This window comes from Dermacentor albipictus, chromosome 1, assembly GCF_038994185.2.
Source record: "Dermacentor albipictus isolate Rhodes 1998 colony chromosome 1, USDA_Dalb.pri_finalv2, whole genome shotgun sequence".
Classification (NCBI taxonomy): domain Eukaryota; kingdom Metazoa; phylum Arthropoda; class Arachnida; order Ixodida; family Ixodidae; genus Dermacentor; species Dermacentor albipictus.
In genome coordinates this window covers 426,720,279-426,737,242 of record NC_091821.1, presented here as the reverse complement: position 1 = coordinate 426,737,242, position 16,964 = coordinate 426,720,279, and the positions used below count along the sequence as shown (strand labels likewise).

Below are 16,964 nucleotides of genomic sequence, written 5' to 3'. Positions count from 1 at the left end.
CAGGTTTCGTCGGCCGCTTCTCCTCTATTTCGCCAGCCTCCGCAGGCCGCTCCTAACAGTGCTACACAATAATGTCGGCTGACGCTCCATTGCCCTACCCGTTGCGTCTGCACTCACCCGAATATGGCGGTCACGAAGGCAGTGTCTCCACCCTGTACGGCGGCGCGCTATATCGAGGCACTTTATTCCTTAAGAACAGACGGCGCCATCTAACACCCCAACCACGAAGCCTGATAATGGCCTTCGAAATCCGTGGCCCGCCGGTGCGCGCGAAGGCTGAGAAATGCGTGAAGTGACAACTGGGCTCCTCTCTCGCGCTTCTTTCTGGACGCACTGCGCCATCTAGTGGCACCGCGGATACTGTAAGTCCGCCCGTGGAGGCCCTATTTCGAAAGTGATCTCTGATGGGTAGAGCGTCTATAGGCGCGCTTAGGGCTGATACAGCTTAGTGCGCACTGTCTTTTCGCCGCTCAGTTCGTGTTAAAACGAGAGGCAGCACGAAGGTCAATTCGCTCGCTGCTGCTATTGCTGCTATTCCTAACTCCAGCGTTTCGACAGCGAGTATCCGTGCTCATCAAGCCTGAGATGTGTTCATATTTGCCTCTGCGCGCGTGGAAAACGATTGTTCATTTAGTTAGTTTCTAGAAGTTCATATGCTCAAGAAAACTAGTATCCTTACTTAGTATGACTGCTACCGTTATTGATGCTTTGCCTTTCGGATGAAACAGCGATTTTCTTTTTTGTTTTGTCACGTTTATTTGCTGCAATAATTATATGCGCAATAGCTAGAGAACTGGTTGTATTATTCGGAAAAAGTAGTTTTACTGACACTTCATAATGCACACATACCTTCAATATCAGAAGCGTGTTAACGTCAGGGATATTCATATTTGATTACCTTAATGGCCAAGACTAAACTTACAAAATTCCACTATATAGAGACAGATCCAATAAGCTCTTAAGAAAAACCTGTGTTGCTGTCTCATCCACAATGTTCTACAGCGAAAGTAAGGTAACCATATATATACACACAATTGGTGGTGCATCGCCATAACCTATAAAATAGTAACAATCATTTCCTTTGTGGATATGCTATCATTGAACAGAAGACAAATACGATTTGAGCAGAGCAACAACAGAATGGGAAATTTTTATATGGGAAATACGACTATGTTTAACAACGTAGCATAGAGAAAAGCACATAAACTGCACATGCTGATTACACATTTATTTAAAGAACCATCATCAAGGTTGCGAAAAACAGGCCACGACGTTTTCTGCCACTCATCGTGTAGAACAAAGCACCTTCCCGGAGTCGATACGTCCTTGGAGTGTTCAACCTTTAGAATGCCAAGTTCGAGAATGCATTCGTGACGCTTAGCTTTACATGAGTCGAGGTCACAACCTTCGTACAAAACCTTCATTTGCGTTGCTTGTACATCATGCATGTCTCGTTGAGGCTCTTTGCGTCAAATATGCTGAATAGCTTATTTTGCTCCCGCACTGCTTAAGTTTGAAATTACGCTGAACATTTGGATGGTTCACCATCCGTGAAAGCGCTTGCTGTGCGTCAACAAGAAAGCCGCGGCTATTAAGATACATTACTGCAATGAACTTATTATTCGGTCACAAGAGGTAAATGTGTTCAAACTTTTAAAAAGTGTCTGTCAAAATCCTGCACTGTGAGTGCATGAGAGCCCAATGGTTACACTGTCAATCAGCTTTTGTTCGCAGTCAACGTTGCCCCGAATCGGGCAATTCGACTATGACCGGGAAGTACTTCCGCAGATTCTCGCAGGCCTCCTTGCGAAAGTCCGGTACCCAGCGAGGAAGTTCGTTGGAGCTAGAAGTAAAAGTGACGGAGTACTTTCCATCAGCCACCGTGTCGTTCTCCCCGTGGATTTCGCTGCGATACAGAAGAAATGTAGAGAACAAGTGCATAACTCGCAAGGGTGTGTCGTGGCTGCTGTGTGAACTTTTAGAGCACCATCTTTTGTAAACAAGTGTGTGACTGTTCGTTAGGTTTTTGATAATTAGGACAACCATCGCGTTTCTGTACGGCGCCTTCTCCGGCGGCAACGTCTCCCCCTTGCGGCCGGCTAAAAAACCACTTGTTCATTGAGATCGAACCTCCCTCCGATGCACCTCAATAGTACTTGAGAGTGCAGCGTACATACCATCAGCGTAAACCAAACAAAGAAAACAAAACTATTTAAAACCGTTTGTCAGCGAACTCAATCAGACTCGGACCAAACCGAGAATTTAGTCTTAGTGAGCTCGCGCGGATCCGTTGTTAGTCGGAATGCCGGTGATTCCGGTGGAGTAGAATTTAGTGACTGACTCTGAATGAACTGTAAGCAAGGAATGTGTTTTAGAAAGAGTCTTAGGGCATTCCGTTTATTTCGTTGACAAGTTGCACACCTAGAAACAGCTATAGTAATTCCCAATTCGTACGACTTAGCTGTATCCCAAGATGCACGCCGTACTCCTGCGAAGGTTAAATTAGACACACTCCGCAATTTGCACAAAGCAAATTTTTACCCCCCCCCCCCCCCTGCAAGCACCAAGAAGATCACCTAGTACAAATTTGCGCATTTTTTCTTCAGTCTCAAAGCACCTACAATTAGGAAATCGTTCTGCCTTTTTACACCAAAGACACATGTTATACGCAGCAAATTTCAATATGCTAAGCCTTGTATAATTTGGAAACGACATAATGTTGAAAACCGCACTTTGCATAAAAGATAACTACTGGAGTCATAGTAAGTTCACAAAACATACCTAATTGGCCCACGCATTACTACTTTTCTTGACATATTTCACTTCACATATCCAAACCAACATTCCCTCGATATTTTACTGTGCACGCTCAAATTTATATATATATATATATTTAATTTGAGCTGTATACATTTGAGTCCACGCTTCTCACTGATCTTCTCACTGCGTTAGCTGCAATGAAAGGTAGAGGGCTACGTGGAACGAAAAAGAGCGCGTGTCAGAAGGGCAGGCAGCGGGTTCATCGTGAGACCAGAATACGTTCGCAGAAAGAACAGAAAGCAAATAATGCGTGACGCTCTAATGCGACTGCAATGCGAAAAAACACACACACTACCTAAGGTTTGAGGAGCTACACGATGTGCGCCAGAAGCCATACGTCGTTCTAACATCACTACTACTTTCCACAACCCACCAGCGCAAAAGTTCCGATTGTTTCGAAACATTTCAAAAATTTATCAAACGTTTCCTCAGTGATGGCAAGAGTTGAGTCCTTTCTGGCTATCCCGCCTTTCGTTAAGGGCTACACTCTAAAAATTTTTACACCTTTATGAGTGCATAAAGGGTGTTCGGTTGTCCCATGACAAACACCCTCACGTTTAAGGGTTAAGATCAAATTGTTGGTGGGAACCAATGATGGTATCTTGTTTGCCAACTTTTCCTTGGAAGTAAAATGGATGACAGCTGTGACAGGCGACATAAAAGTGCATTAAACTAAGTTTCAAATATGCCGCTATCAAATTCTCCTGTCGCGTTTCTCGGTGCGCCCAAGGCTGTAAGAATGCTTACATAGTTTTCAATTGCGTCTTTTCTCGTCGCACGTCTAGCTAGAGTTTATTTGACGTCCTCTATAAATTTTAAACGCCATAGTGGTAGGGGTGTTACTCATGGGACAAGCAAACACCCTTAAGGGTGTAAAACCTTTTACTGTGTACGTGTTCCGTGCACGAAGGCGAGAACAACAAAGCAGGCTGTTTGAAACCATATTCATATACAGTGTCGTCAGCTTCGTGCTAAAACTCGCCCAAACACGTGACCTCCGGGCTTCTCTGTCCCAGGTGGGTATGCCTATGGGTACTACCTAATAAACTTTAGTAAGCGGATGCATAAACCGCTAACTAGCGACCACCAAAGCACCAAGCACGAAAATGTACGGAAGAACCCAAAAAAGGCTACTCGCTTAAAAAAAAATATAGGCGGTGATTTAGTCGTAAATGTCAGACAACTACGGGAACATAATGTTGCGCCTTTGAGGTCCCGTATCCATGATATAAACCTGGTGCAGCACAGTAGAAATTGTTCAGGAGCTCACTCGGCTCAGGCCCTACCTGTACGAGGAGCTACGTACAACTGTTGCGACCGAAACTGTTCGGTAAATAAAACAAATATAGCCACGAAGTCGCGCTTCTCATCTGTCCCTCTCTCTATCTCTATTATATATATATATATATATATATATATATATATATATATATATATATATATATATATATATATATATATATATGTATATATATATATATATATATATATATATATATATATATATAATCTTCACCATCATCAGCCTGGTTAAGCCCACTGCAGCGCCTGCCCACTGCAGCCCACTCTCCCATACTGCTCCAAGTACCCCGGCCCTATATATATATATATATATATATATATATATACACCTGGAGTTTCACCATAGGCGAATGCCAAGCAGCTGGACAGAAGCAAGGTAACGTTGTTTGCCGTTGCTTGGAGAGTGAGTGATTGAGTGAGTGAGTGAGTGAGTGAGTGAGTGAGTGAGTGAGTGAGTGAGTGAGTGAGTGAGTGAGTGAGTGAGTGAGTGAGTGAGTGAGTGAGTGAGTGAGTGAGTGAGTGAGTGAGTGAGTGAGTGAGTGAGTGAGTGAGTGAGTGAGTGAGTGAGTGAGTGAGTGAGTGAGTGAGGAAACTATTTCTAATCAGAACGATTCGCGTCTGGCGTGTTATTGGGCTGGGGCACTCGCCCAGGCTACGGCCAAGAGCTCTTGCCTCTCGGTGGCTTCCTTGGCCCGCTGTAGTGCCTGGAGCTGGTCTTCCAGGTTCGAGCTGAGCAGCGCGGCCTGCCATCGCGCGTGGAGGCTTTCGATGGAGGCTTCGCTCTCATTGTCCTGTATTAGTTCCTGGCATTGCCGTAGCATGTGTTGTAGCGTGGTTCTGGTGCCACACACTTTGCATCTACCTGTTGTGCATGTTTCTGGATAAATAGCGTGCATTAGTATCGGGCTCTCGTAGGATACTCAAATTATTTGTTTCGTTCCACCTAATTAGTTAATCAGTCGTAATTAACTAGTCAACTTCTCAAATATTATACCTGCATAAAAACTATCAATGAGAAAATTGTACAGGGACAAAAACAAAAACTGGACAGGACAAAAACTCCCGGTACAGCTTTCTGTTGCTCAATACATGCTACATAAAGATGTTTTTCCGAGCGTGAAAGAAGCTCACGAATACTCGCAGTGCCTCAAGCGGCCAGTCGCGCAATTATTCGTGCGGACTTCGTAACTAAGCAATAAAGAACGATATCACAATTATGGAAACTGCACCTAACAGTACGTCTATAGCGGACATAATACATGTACTGAAAAGCGTTCTGAAATATTTCAACAATATGCGAGTCGGACTTTAGCAAAACCCTCGTAAAAATGTAATTATCTCACATAAGCAGCAAATGCTTATATAAATAATTTTTGCTTTAGGTGCTCGAACAGCTGCAGTTCATGGAACTGCCATATGTTTGTGATACAGCGTTCCATATTTGTAAACTTTGTGCTCATATTTCTTTGCGAGTTACCAATTTTCCGCAAATCTTTTAAAAAAACCATGGTGCCTTAAATAAAATGCTACTTCTCAAGTTTGCTAGAATATGCCGTTCTATAGGAAATTCAAGTTTTAGTCAAATTGGTGCAGCAATTGTCTCTGAAAAGCGTTTCCGCTTTTCTGAGACAAGAGGTGCAGCATGATTGCCTTTCTCGTCGCTTGGTCTGGCGTCTCACTTTCTTGAGAGGCGTAAAGGTTCATGTCGACAATGTTCAGTTGATCTATTAACTGGGTCCCATAACCATCACACATGGTTTGTCCAAAGGCAGTCCAAGTACTTATACTACACTTTGATGTTTAGTTACCTTCCTAAAACACTAAATTGGGTTAGGACGATGAGCAAAACATGAACAAGGTGAATGTAGGAGCCAACGTTTCGACATGTGGACTTGTCTTCTTCAAGGCGACATATGCTTTCCTCGCCACAGTATATATAGGTGGGGTTCTTCTAAAGGGGAGAGGGTGTGAGGCGGGAGGACGCGGAAACGAGGGAAAATGTGTTAGCGTCTCGAATTGCGAGTAAAGGAACGTTGTGTACGAGGTCAAAGCCAGGACACCTCCCCCCCCCCCCCCTCCCACCCCGGTCTGTCAACACACGCGCGTTAGGTTGGGTTAGGTAAGGTAAATGGGGTTAGGAAATTATGAAGGACGCCGTAAAGGAGGACTCCGGATATATTTGACCACCTATGATTCTTTTGTGCCTCCAAAGCGCACGGAACGTACATGAGCGCGTTTGCAATCCGCCTCCATCTGCATAAGACCAGTGCAACCAAAATTTAATCTGTGACGTCGTTGTCAGAAGCGCAACGCATTAGCCGCTGAGCGACGGCGTACGGTGCCACCCAAGGAATCGCAATGTTCGGCGAAAAGAAAAAAAATGAGTCCCTTAGTCTGTGGACCCAATTGTGGGTCCACAGACTAACAAGACTATCAAGACCGAAGGCGCAAGAAAGTTAGAAGGCGATGTAGTTGAAGGAAAGGCAATGCCTTCCTGGGCTATAGCTGCGGGATAAGAAGGGCGAGGGGGGGATATATTGCCACGTGGTGGTGACGTTAAGAACACAGTAGCAATACTGTGAAAGACAAAACTTTTATTGGGCGAACCTGTGCCCACGAAAACAGGCTACACTTATAGCTCAATTCAAGCTGAACACGGTCGGCGATCGTCGAAAATCTGACCAGCCGGTCAAGCGCGTCGGTTTTTATACGCCAGTCGTCGAATGTTCCAGAGTAATCACTGGGACCCGCGTGCCTTCAACAAAGTCCTACATTATTCGCGTTGCGCACACATGCGATCAGATTACACAAAGTTCGGTCAGAGACAGCGGATAGAAGCATCGATAACATTCCAGAAACTTCCGATACATGCAGGCTCGTCCAGCGCTGTGCGATAACATTTATTCGGCGGTAAAACGTGTCGTAAAGACAAACAAGTACACGTGTCAATATGAACTATGTAACTTAGTTAGAGAGCAGCGCTGGGAGTGACAATGCTTGATCGACGTCAACTAGTGGTTGAATAGCCTTCCACCTTTTTTTTTAAGTACACGCGTAGCGACTGTCTGGCAACCTATGCACGTTTCTTCTGCCGTCCGCTTTGGTCGGCAATTTATTCGGGATTGGTTTTGCTATACGAAGGCGAATAGCGAATTACTTTAGGCTGCACCATCTTTGATATGGATCGGGTTACATTTTGAGACTACACAATCTTCGGGATCGGCTCTCGAAAGAAGCTAGAACTTAGTAAAAGACATAGCCCATACAAAAAAGAAACTGACGGTAACATGCCAAGTAAGACTTTGCCTTCAAAATTATTGCAGCAAGACAGCCAAATCACGTGTGCATTGAACGCAGACATATGGAGGTGAACGCCATGCGCTGACGAGCCATTTTTCTCCTCAGTGACCAGTATACGCGATCTTAGTTCAAACACGTCTTATATATCGTGAGTGCTTGAACGATGTTTGGCAAAATTCTGCGACGCACCTATTTATAATCACAATGCGCAACCTGAGCACAAAGTACGTGTTTTCCAGTTGAAATCTAATTGCACACCTGTCAATTCGTTTTGGAGCGCCACATCGAAGCCGCCAGAATGTCCTATAACGAAGCAACCAAGCTCTATACTCCGAGCATACGTGAGGCAAATCGACGAACGAAAGCAGAAAATAATATCCACCAGAACAACAAAAAAAAAATCAGTTTCGTATGTGCACTTCTATGGCGATAATAAAGCAGCATATCGCTACTATGACACTTTTTTATCTACACCACATTAAAGCGGTCTCGGACGATGGTGGCGCGCCAATAGAGCGTTGAATGCGACCAATGCAGTGCATCAAAAAAAAAAAAAAACATACGTTGCCTATAGATTGGCGAAGTGAGCGGAACTGCTCTAGCGTGGCAAAGCCGCGTAGAAGCCCTCACCCCGTTTTGAAGAACTGCACCATGCGGGCCATGACGCGTCGGCTGAACACTCGCTCTTCGATGGTCAAGTCCCGCGCTATGGCGCTGCCAAACAGGAAACGCACGACGTCATCCCTCCCGACGCCTTCGTCACTCGTCGGGTCGCTGCGATGGAACACGTAGGTGTGTACGCGATTGCCCAGGGAGTGCAGCTGTTCTGCGAACAGTCGCACTGGGCACACGACGGCAATGTCGCTCAAGAGTTCCTGGGTCCACTTCCTTTGTCCAGCGCCCTGCATTTTAGGTTAAATAAAAGCAGCATGCATGTACGCTGAGCTGGTCGCGGCGCACATTGCTTTTAAGTACGCCACAAAACTATATTTACCATGCACAGGGGTATTGCGCTTGGTAGGACTTCTTTTCATAGATTCCCTTCAACATGGGTGACCGCATAAACTGCGCCCATATCACTGGTTATTGTTAGCAAAGCTTCGATCACCATTTCACGAAACTATGCTAATTGCTACTTTGTGGCAGTCATTTCACGCCGTCAATAAAGAGCTATAAAATTTTATTTAACACTAACAGTTGTTCCCGCTTTTCTTCTCATCGGAGTTTGAAGCCTTCACTGGTTTTAGAAATACGTTTCAAATTACGTGACAGTTACCAAATGGCTCATTAAGAACGTTGTCTCAGTTGAACCAAAAATATATACTTGAGACGTCGTCCAAATTTTGGCTCATCGCCACACTTCCAAGCGCATTCAGATGAGCAATAATTTGAATGTCGAACGGCAGTTTTTACTCAACCTCGAAAATGAAAATGGAAGTGTTTGTATCTATCGCCAAAAAGGATCTGTCGCAGCCTCATTCAAGTCTATAACATCATCAGGTAAAGGGCCCCTCACCAGGTCTGGTCAGTTTGGGCTGAGAAGCGCATTACATAAAATGCGCGCTAACGAGTGTATCTGCTAAGTATATTACATCGCTACGCGCCGCGAAAATATCTGAAATTTCAAACCGAACGCCGTGTAATCTTCTCCTCGTGGGCACCGTGCTCCAAGCCGGAGGGGTCACGTATATGTGCGCATGTGCCTACGTACATGTGTTCGCGACGCGACGTCACTCATAGTGACACGTGATGTTTAGAACTACCCAGGCAATATCAGGTATTTGCGCAATCTGTTGCTTCAGTCAACGAATAAAAGTTTAGAGAAATAATAAAACACACAAACAGAATGCCTGCTTGTTTTTTTTAGATCGCACCGCCCCAAAAGAGGCCTATTGCCGTTTAGTCCGCGCTGACAACTAAACTATGCCGTTTTCTACCGTATTCCAGAGTGCGATCATGCGCTGTGATCCGCTTGCATCTGCCGCGGTGTTAATGCAGCACTGACTTATACCGCTAGGGGAGTGTTATCCTGCACAACGCGTAAATTCGAGCGCTGTGCGAAACAAGACAAGTGGAACAGCGCGCGCTCGAGGTCGTCACCGGAAGTGCATCGCGCAGCAAAAACAAAAAGTGAAAAAAAAGGCGACAAAGAAAACATAAGGGGTGAGGCCTGTGACGTATGCTTCACGTGATTCTCCGGCTCTGCCATGGGAAAACGCAGAGAAGGAATTTTGCTTGGAGAGGTTAGACGGAGCAAGTGGAGATAGTGTCCTTTGCAGTGGCCCTCGGCATTTGAAATATTTATATTTCTATTATATTCGTTTGAAATATTTATATTTCGGCTATCAATGAACCAATTTTAAAAATATTTGCAGCAGAATATTCCCTAAAGTGCACGTAACAACTTCCAGCGTATAACCAAAATTTGCTGTGCGGCCTGTTAAGGGGCCGTTTGACAAAATACTGCGTGGCCTATCTAATATGACGTGCCTTTGACAAAAACCCTCCAGCCGATCAAGCCGTCTGCCTCCATCCATCTATGTGCGCCCTGTCCGTGCCTTTTCGCCACTCATTGCAACTGTTGTAAGGAATCACGTATAGATTGTTGACTGTATAAGAAAACAAAATAGCTGATATAACGAAATAGTCGGAACGTTAACGTGCGCTCTCGCCTTCAGGCGATTGCGTGGATGAAATTAAGCAAACTCTTTGAGAGCGCACTTTCTTAGGCAGCCGAACATGAGGTAGCACTTCAAGCGGTCTCGATTGCGCTAAGAGGACCAGGTGAAGGGAGCGTTAGGACGAGTCATTGTTGTATGAAGCAAGTTAACAACATACATAGTGCTGCCTATATGATCACGTTAAGTCGCGCTCCGTTAGCTTTGCACTGCTTTATAGCGTAAATAGGTAAAGCTTTGTCCTTCCAGACCGCATGAGTCAAGGCCGATGGCTCGGCCATCGATGTAACGCATTACTTGTTCTGGTAATCACTGATTACATGGTTGTCTCCCTGCGTGAAGTGTGAAAACCATGTCAGACCATGTAGAGGGCCTGATCAGACCCTCTAGGTGACAGAGACGTGTTTGACGCAGATAATTCAAAGACATACCATTCCTGATTCGATAGCGATGGCGGGTGGGGCAGCTAAACGCGCCTGTAATGAGATGAATAGGTCCCCGTGCTTATCTGGCTCGTGATTTTTGCGTGACCGAAAATCAAACCGGTGGACCATTAGAGTTACTGAATTTGTTGCAAGAGTAGGGAAGCGCAGTCGAGGACGTCAAAATCTAGGTGGGTTGATGAAATTAGGAAATTCGCAGGCGCATGTTGGAATCAGTTAGCGGAGGATACGGGTAATTGGAGATCGCGGGGAGAGGCGTTCGTTCTTCACTAGACATAAGATAGGCTGATGATGATGAACATTGTATCAGCGTTTGCTTCGCTAAACGTCATCGAGAGTGCATCAGGAACGCAACACGGGCAAGCGAAGTCCCGCAGGGACGCGAACTGCATCGGAGCGGTGTGAGGCGGTCGCGCCTCCTGCAACGGCCCAGTGTGGCCCGGCGCTTCGCAGAGTGTTGGCGACAGCAGTCTCGAGCGTTGTCTATACCAGCAGTGTTCCTCCTTAGCCGGAGCGTGCCCGCAGTGGTCTCCCCGACATGGAATTGGGGGAGGAGTTTTCCACGAGTTCTCCAAGTTGAGAAGCAGTTGCCCCTCACGCGAAAGCGTTCCACATTGAAAGCACTTAGCAAAGGCACGAATATGCCAACGTCGCCCAGTTCGAACCTTGTGAGACTGCCTCTCAGATTATACAGGCCGACGAACTTTTGTACGAGATGCGGTTGAAATTTGCGTCGTGCTTGAAGCGCAACCATTCGGGACTGTTGTCGATTACCTCGGCATAATTTTCCGTCACCTCAGTAGCGTCCTTCTGCGGAAAGCCAAGCCACGATAGAAGAGACATAGCCGATGTATTAGTTTCCTGCAGATAGACGTTTAGATAGTCGGCGAAATTCTCCATGAGCGCCGGCGCCTCGTTGTCAGAGAAGCCCATAAGTACACTCATTCCAGATACCTGAAAGGTATAAAAGGAGAGAAAAGTGGAAGTGGGAAGACGTAACCGACAGCATGTGCGCCATGCTCATATATGCGACTCATTAGCTAGCTGGTAAAATTATAGAATCGGCTCACCTAATTATGACTGATTATTTGATCTTCGGTCATTCCTTCAATAATCGACTGCTGGTGCTACAAAGATCACTTTACTACATCTCATGATGTCCCACCTTGAGTTCATCGCCAGAAATGTCAACAAAAAACACTTGGATATAGAGCTTGTGCTCTTGTCCCCAGTTCGTCTGTTGTTTCCAGTGAACAGCTAAAATGCATGAACACTTACTAGGCCATCAATGCTACAATTATTGTTTCAAAAAACACTGGGAGAGCACTGTGTGTGTCGGTCTCTATGCACGTCGTTGTACTCGCGTATTTTACCGGAAGATTTAAAAGCAACATGCCTAATTGTGTAACATAACAGCTCATTAAAGTAAAAACAATAGTATCTTCCGGCCTCCGCTCCAGTTGCGTCTTCTCTGGGCTGAACGAACTGCTTTATACAGCTTAAATAGGTTCATTTTTGTGCCTCCTGTAATATCGAGGTGGCATTGGTACTATGCAGAATAAGTACGTGATGAGAACAAATCACAAGGGTGAAAAAAAATACGAAATGTCACGTACTACCTATGTGACATTGGGGAGTTCTGGAATCAGGTACAATTTCAACATTAAACGTAGCAAATGGCTAAGAAAATCGCTTCCAGGTGCTACGAACTGTGGGGCTGTCCCGTGCCCAAGGAATTGGTACAGATAAGCAGAAGACATAAGGCTGTAGTACCACACTAGAAATCAGCATCCATAAACTCTACAGTGAAAGGCAACCAACCTCCTCACCAAATTTCTCAATCTTTATAAAGAAGGTTTGTTGTCATGCGCACAGAAGCATGCGACAAGATACAAGCACACAGGAACCTAAGAACATCTACTTTGTACGAATAACACCTGCTTACTCTGTTTGTCCATGTATGCAGAGTGTTTACGGAGTGGAAGAAACGAAAATCCAAGACGTATTTTGGGAACTTAAAGGCTATACCTTTAATGCATTTTGTCACTACGCTTTCGAAATGAAGGAGCCGGCATCATAACGATTCTAAAGCAGAGGAACTGATACAAGGACGCACAGAGACGCAAATACCGCAAACATCGGCACTGGTTTTGAACTTACTAACAAATACCTGATTGTGACGAATATCTTACAGACAAATTTGCACATTTGCAAATTGTGGCGTGACATTCTTAACGGGCGCTCCATCAAAAGCACAGGTCATTTGCGTTCGGGTGATTTCTGACGTCAGTGCGCTACAATGTTGAGTTGCCTGTTCATTTCACCACTGAACGGCCTTCCAGAAAAATAGCAGTGCATGCTGATGTTTTTTTCATGGTAAACAACCACTTCCTCTCAATAAGTATCGTTACTCTGCAAGCAATGGGACGATACTGTAGCTGATGTTGCAGGCTGGTAAATGTACAACGCAAGAACTCATAATTAATTATCTTTTCACTTTTCACTTCTAACCAATCGCTATCGTACAAATGGCTGGCATGACCGCTGCTCCGTTGAAACCGCAACAAGGCATATTGTCGACAATGAAACTAAAATGTGGCGAATTCGTTGCACTGTGTGTCCCAGCTTTAGCCAAGCTGTTAAATGAAACAAAGTATTGAAAATACACGGCCCAAGGTACAGTTATAAGACATATGGTGTTAGGTTGTGAGAGGCTTGTCGACCAAATACCATCGCTTTTGATATGATATCTTACTATAGGTTTTTCTATTCATTATTTTATTGAGCACCTTGGCTAACGTTAGCTCGCTGGGATGCCCTAGATACAGGGTGCCACATGTAACTTTAAGCAGTCTTTTTTTAAGAAAGTCTCACATCTGAAGGGAATATAGTCTAGTGTTTGTCAAAAACTCGTTTGGTGAGGAAACATACCGGTGCCAAAAAACATGCACTCGCCACTCTGCAATCTTAAGCAAACAAGATCAACGGACGCACTCGCCAAGCATGCACCCTTAAGCGAATAATATGAACGGATTACTGTTTTCAGTTGACCTGAGCTAGTCATGTATACTAGTTGAAGTGCGATTAGTTAGCTTGTTTCCAAAGTCCAATGACGCAATTTGTAAATTGTTTGTGGTATCGTAGGCTCAATCGGAGAAGTCACAGATAATGGTTAGAAAAAACCACTAAATATTTAAAGGACATTGTTTCTAATGTTTTCTTCTTCCTGGTGATTAAGAAAACCATCGATATAATAAGGAATACAAAATGAAGCTTGTCCCACAAACTGCTGGAAATGATGCCATGTAAAACATTTTGAAACCTAGCGTATTCCATTTTGACTTTATTCCAATATTCTGACGTAAGTGTACGTAATGACCGGCAATACTGTTTAAGCAGCCTAATGAAACGCTCTTTCGTTTATAAGAGGCCAGTTTTGTTTGCTTTCAAAGGGAAGAGAATTGCCTACGTTGATGGATCGTTCTGATCTGAACGGCTGACAACAGGTGAAGAGCGTGCAGAAGTGCTGACTGCTTCGGGACGCTGAGCTCGCGCCGGGAAAGTGGTTGACTGAGAGAGGACGGCGGTGCCGGCATTCGCGGCGGGTCTGCTTTCCCTCGCTTTGTTTGCCCTGGCTGGCCGAAAATTGTGAATGCATGAAGCTGAAGGTTGACAATGCCGCTATAGCGGAACCTCGGCGAAGATGAGTTAGCAGAGCGATGTCCTACACGTGATCGGAAGGGCTTGACAGCGTTAAATTTACTGCCAAACAATTTCTTTTTTCATATACGGAAATGAATCCATTTCGCCGGCATCTCTGAGTAGCCATTGCCGCAGAGTGATCGGTAGTCAGCCATTTTAATTTCCTTTCGGAGCGGGGTAGCCACTGGCTATTCCAGGAAAAAGAAAGTTCACTTTCGTTAGCCACATTATTTATCTTCAATTAATGCGCACACTTTGATGCGGTGAGCTTTCGTGGTTTTGTGACGTCGCATGAAAGATAGATAAAGTTGGCACAGCCGAAAAGAAGATTGACCAAAGGGCGATGGCTAATGATGAAAATTGGGTAAAATAAAAAATATCATTTTTTTCTCTTTCTTTAGCCTTATCATTCACAATCAGTGCGCACACGTCTTATCACATCTAGTGTTCTCGCTGTTTTTGTGTCGTCGCATGCCAGACAACCAAAATTTGCCTGGCCACATTTTTTTTTGCCATTCGTGAGGGGCTGAAGGCAAAAAAGGAATGGAAACAGTTTGGAGAAACAACTTTACATTACAATGCCCCTAATGTCCAGACATTTCGGACATTGCAACTTCCGCCATATCACAAGCTTGTCCACGCTCCACAATGTCAGTTCAAACTTAACGGGCAGATATTCTAATAAGAAATGACATATCAAATGATCGGTTGCATTTCAGCACCTTTCAGTAGCAATGTCGACAGGATACTTCCTCATAATAGAATATGCATGTATGGGACTTGATCGTTACTTCACCGATGCGTTAAAGCAGCATTTTCATTAGGAATAAATCAGTGCTATACTGCAGTACTTAAGTAGCGACTAAAGTCCGCAAGTGCTTGCGTTATTAGAAGACAGTACCTTCTCGAAGTTGCTAAATGAAAGCTGCTCAAAGTCGGCCGATCACATGAAATACGAGCTTTTTTTTTTTTTTGAAGTGCTGCCCTTTCATTTACTTTGATGTATTGCGACAAAGTTTAGGCGATGGCCTAAGGGACGATGTACAAAATTGCCTGGGTATGTCGATTTTTATATCGGCCTCGCTATGCCGTACGCATACCCTGAGCTTCTTCCACATGACGGGATTCCACATGATGGGCAGGTTGGGAAAGAATGTAGGCAGGCCCCGCAAAGCTCCGGGCGGTGTTTTGAACAGCGATTCCACGGGCAGCCTGCGCCAGCACTGCAGCCAGGCGCCCTTATTGGACGCCTCGTCGCCGCATAGCAGTCGTGCCAGGATCGCCCTCATCTGATCCGGTGCGCGGTTAAGCCCGTACACGGGGTATCTGCGTGGCGTCGAAATCACAACAAAAGATTAGGAAAATCTTTCTTTTATCACGAGAAGATATAACAAATCGTAACGCGTCCTTCTAAACAAAAAAAAAACAACTTTCAATTATGCCGCAGCGTTTCCTGTTGGGGCTCATTGAAATTGTCTGTAGCAGACGTCTTGATATACGCATGGTAGGGAAGAACGGCACATCGGCCATTTGTTTTAGGTGTATTGAGCCCCCGCTTTTATTTTTTTAATGCGGTACATCTGCATTTAAAGTTACATATATTGTGGTCTTTTTGAGTTATGCCGAGTATTTTCTTAACGTGCGATTAGTTAGTTAAATACGCAGGCGCAATTGTAGAAATGTTTTAGGTTTGTTTAAAGGCGTAAGTTGGATTAAGGAAGCTGTAGAGGCGTAGCAAAAAAATACCCAATGAAATGGTTTTTATTACATCATTCGGTGCCAGGCTTTTTTCTCCATTATATGATGAAAGCCGGTAAATGATTAAAAAAATGACCTCAGTGAAAGCTTGTGCATCTGTATCGCAGCTGTCCCAACTCCTCTCAACTGCATTTTCAATGAACGAAGAAGTGTCTTAGTGGAGTTTTTTAGTGGTGAATATGTTTTAGGATATACAACCTTGTACGTTCTCATAAGATCGAAAACTAGTTTCAAGGTGGCACCCAAGCAAAACATTAGGTGAAGGTAGATTGATCGACTAGGCCGCTTTAATAAGAAATTATTTGTTCGTAATGAGAGCCCAGTTCGAAATTTGCAAGCGATACAATTAGGGGAAAAATGGAGTGGCACGACATATTTTCGACTATGATACCTCTGGTGTGCCTCCTGCAGTCACTGATTTACTTGGAGCGACAGAGAAGGAAGGGGAGATTTTGTCAACTCGTACGTTTTGGCGCGAGCCTTTCCATTTGAGCAGCGGGAGCGTGACAGTCGGTGGCCTTCTTCAACGCGACAAAGTCATATATTGGCCCAGGGAAAACAATGATAATCTTCTAGGCAGACAACCTAAGGATACAAGGCGGCTCAATATTTTCGTTTAGTATCCCTTTCAGCTGTAACCGCGAAACGCCAAAAAACTGTATTTACTCGTACAAGCCCCACACTATCTTTTTTTCTGAATATTCGCCGGGTGCGGGCCTTGCACGAGGCAGGCTTATAGCTGCTCTTTCAAGCCTGTAACTGCACTCAGACTGCTATGCAAATAAATATAACCACTGGCGATGGAGTATGAGAACATTTAAAGTCGACGACAAATTTTTCTGGCACGGACTAGTGCCATCTCGCTGCGGCTTGCGGAAACGAGTCAGGTGAGTATGCGCGTGTCGCTTAGTGAAACATCTTTGCTGATTTTCGCATTCTACAGTGGTGCTGCGGGCTTTAC

At 44.7% G+C, this 16,964-nt stretch overlaps 1 protein-coding gene across 2 annotated transcripts in view; it reads right to left on the bottom strand.

Annotated features, from left to right (window-relative positions):
* Nucleotides 1-1,213: 1,213 nt before the first annotated feature.
* Nucleotides 1,214-16,964, bottom strand: part of LOC135896649 (cholinesterase-like) — a 33,477-nt gene continuing 17,726 nt past the window's right edge. Inside the window, exons 6-9 of one of the 2 annotated variants that reach the window (XM_065425130.1) lie at nucleotides 15,346-15,571; nucleotides 11,318-11,497; nucleotides 8,053-8,324; nucleotides 1,214-1,906 (exon numbers count right to left, since the gene is read on the bottom strand). In XM_065425130.1, the coding sequence (XP_065281202.1) occupies nucleotides 1,735-1,906; nucleotides 8,053-8,324; nucleotides 11,318-11,497; nucleotides 15,346-15,571 (850 nt within the window). In that variant the 3' untranslated portion in view covers nucleotides 1,214-1,734. The remainder of the gene's footprint in view (nucleotides 1,907-8,052; nucleotides 8,325-11,317; nucleotides 11,498-15,345; nucleotides 15,572-16,964) is intronic. The other variant, XM_065425137.1, reaches the window with a different exon arrangement.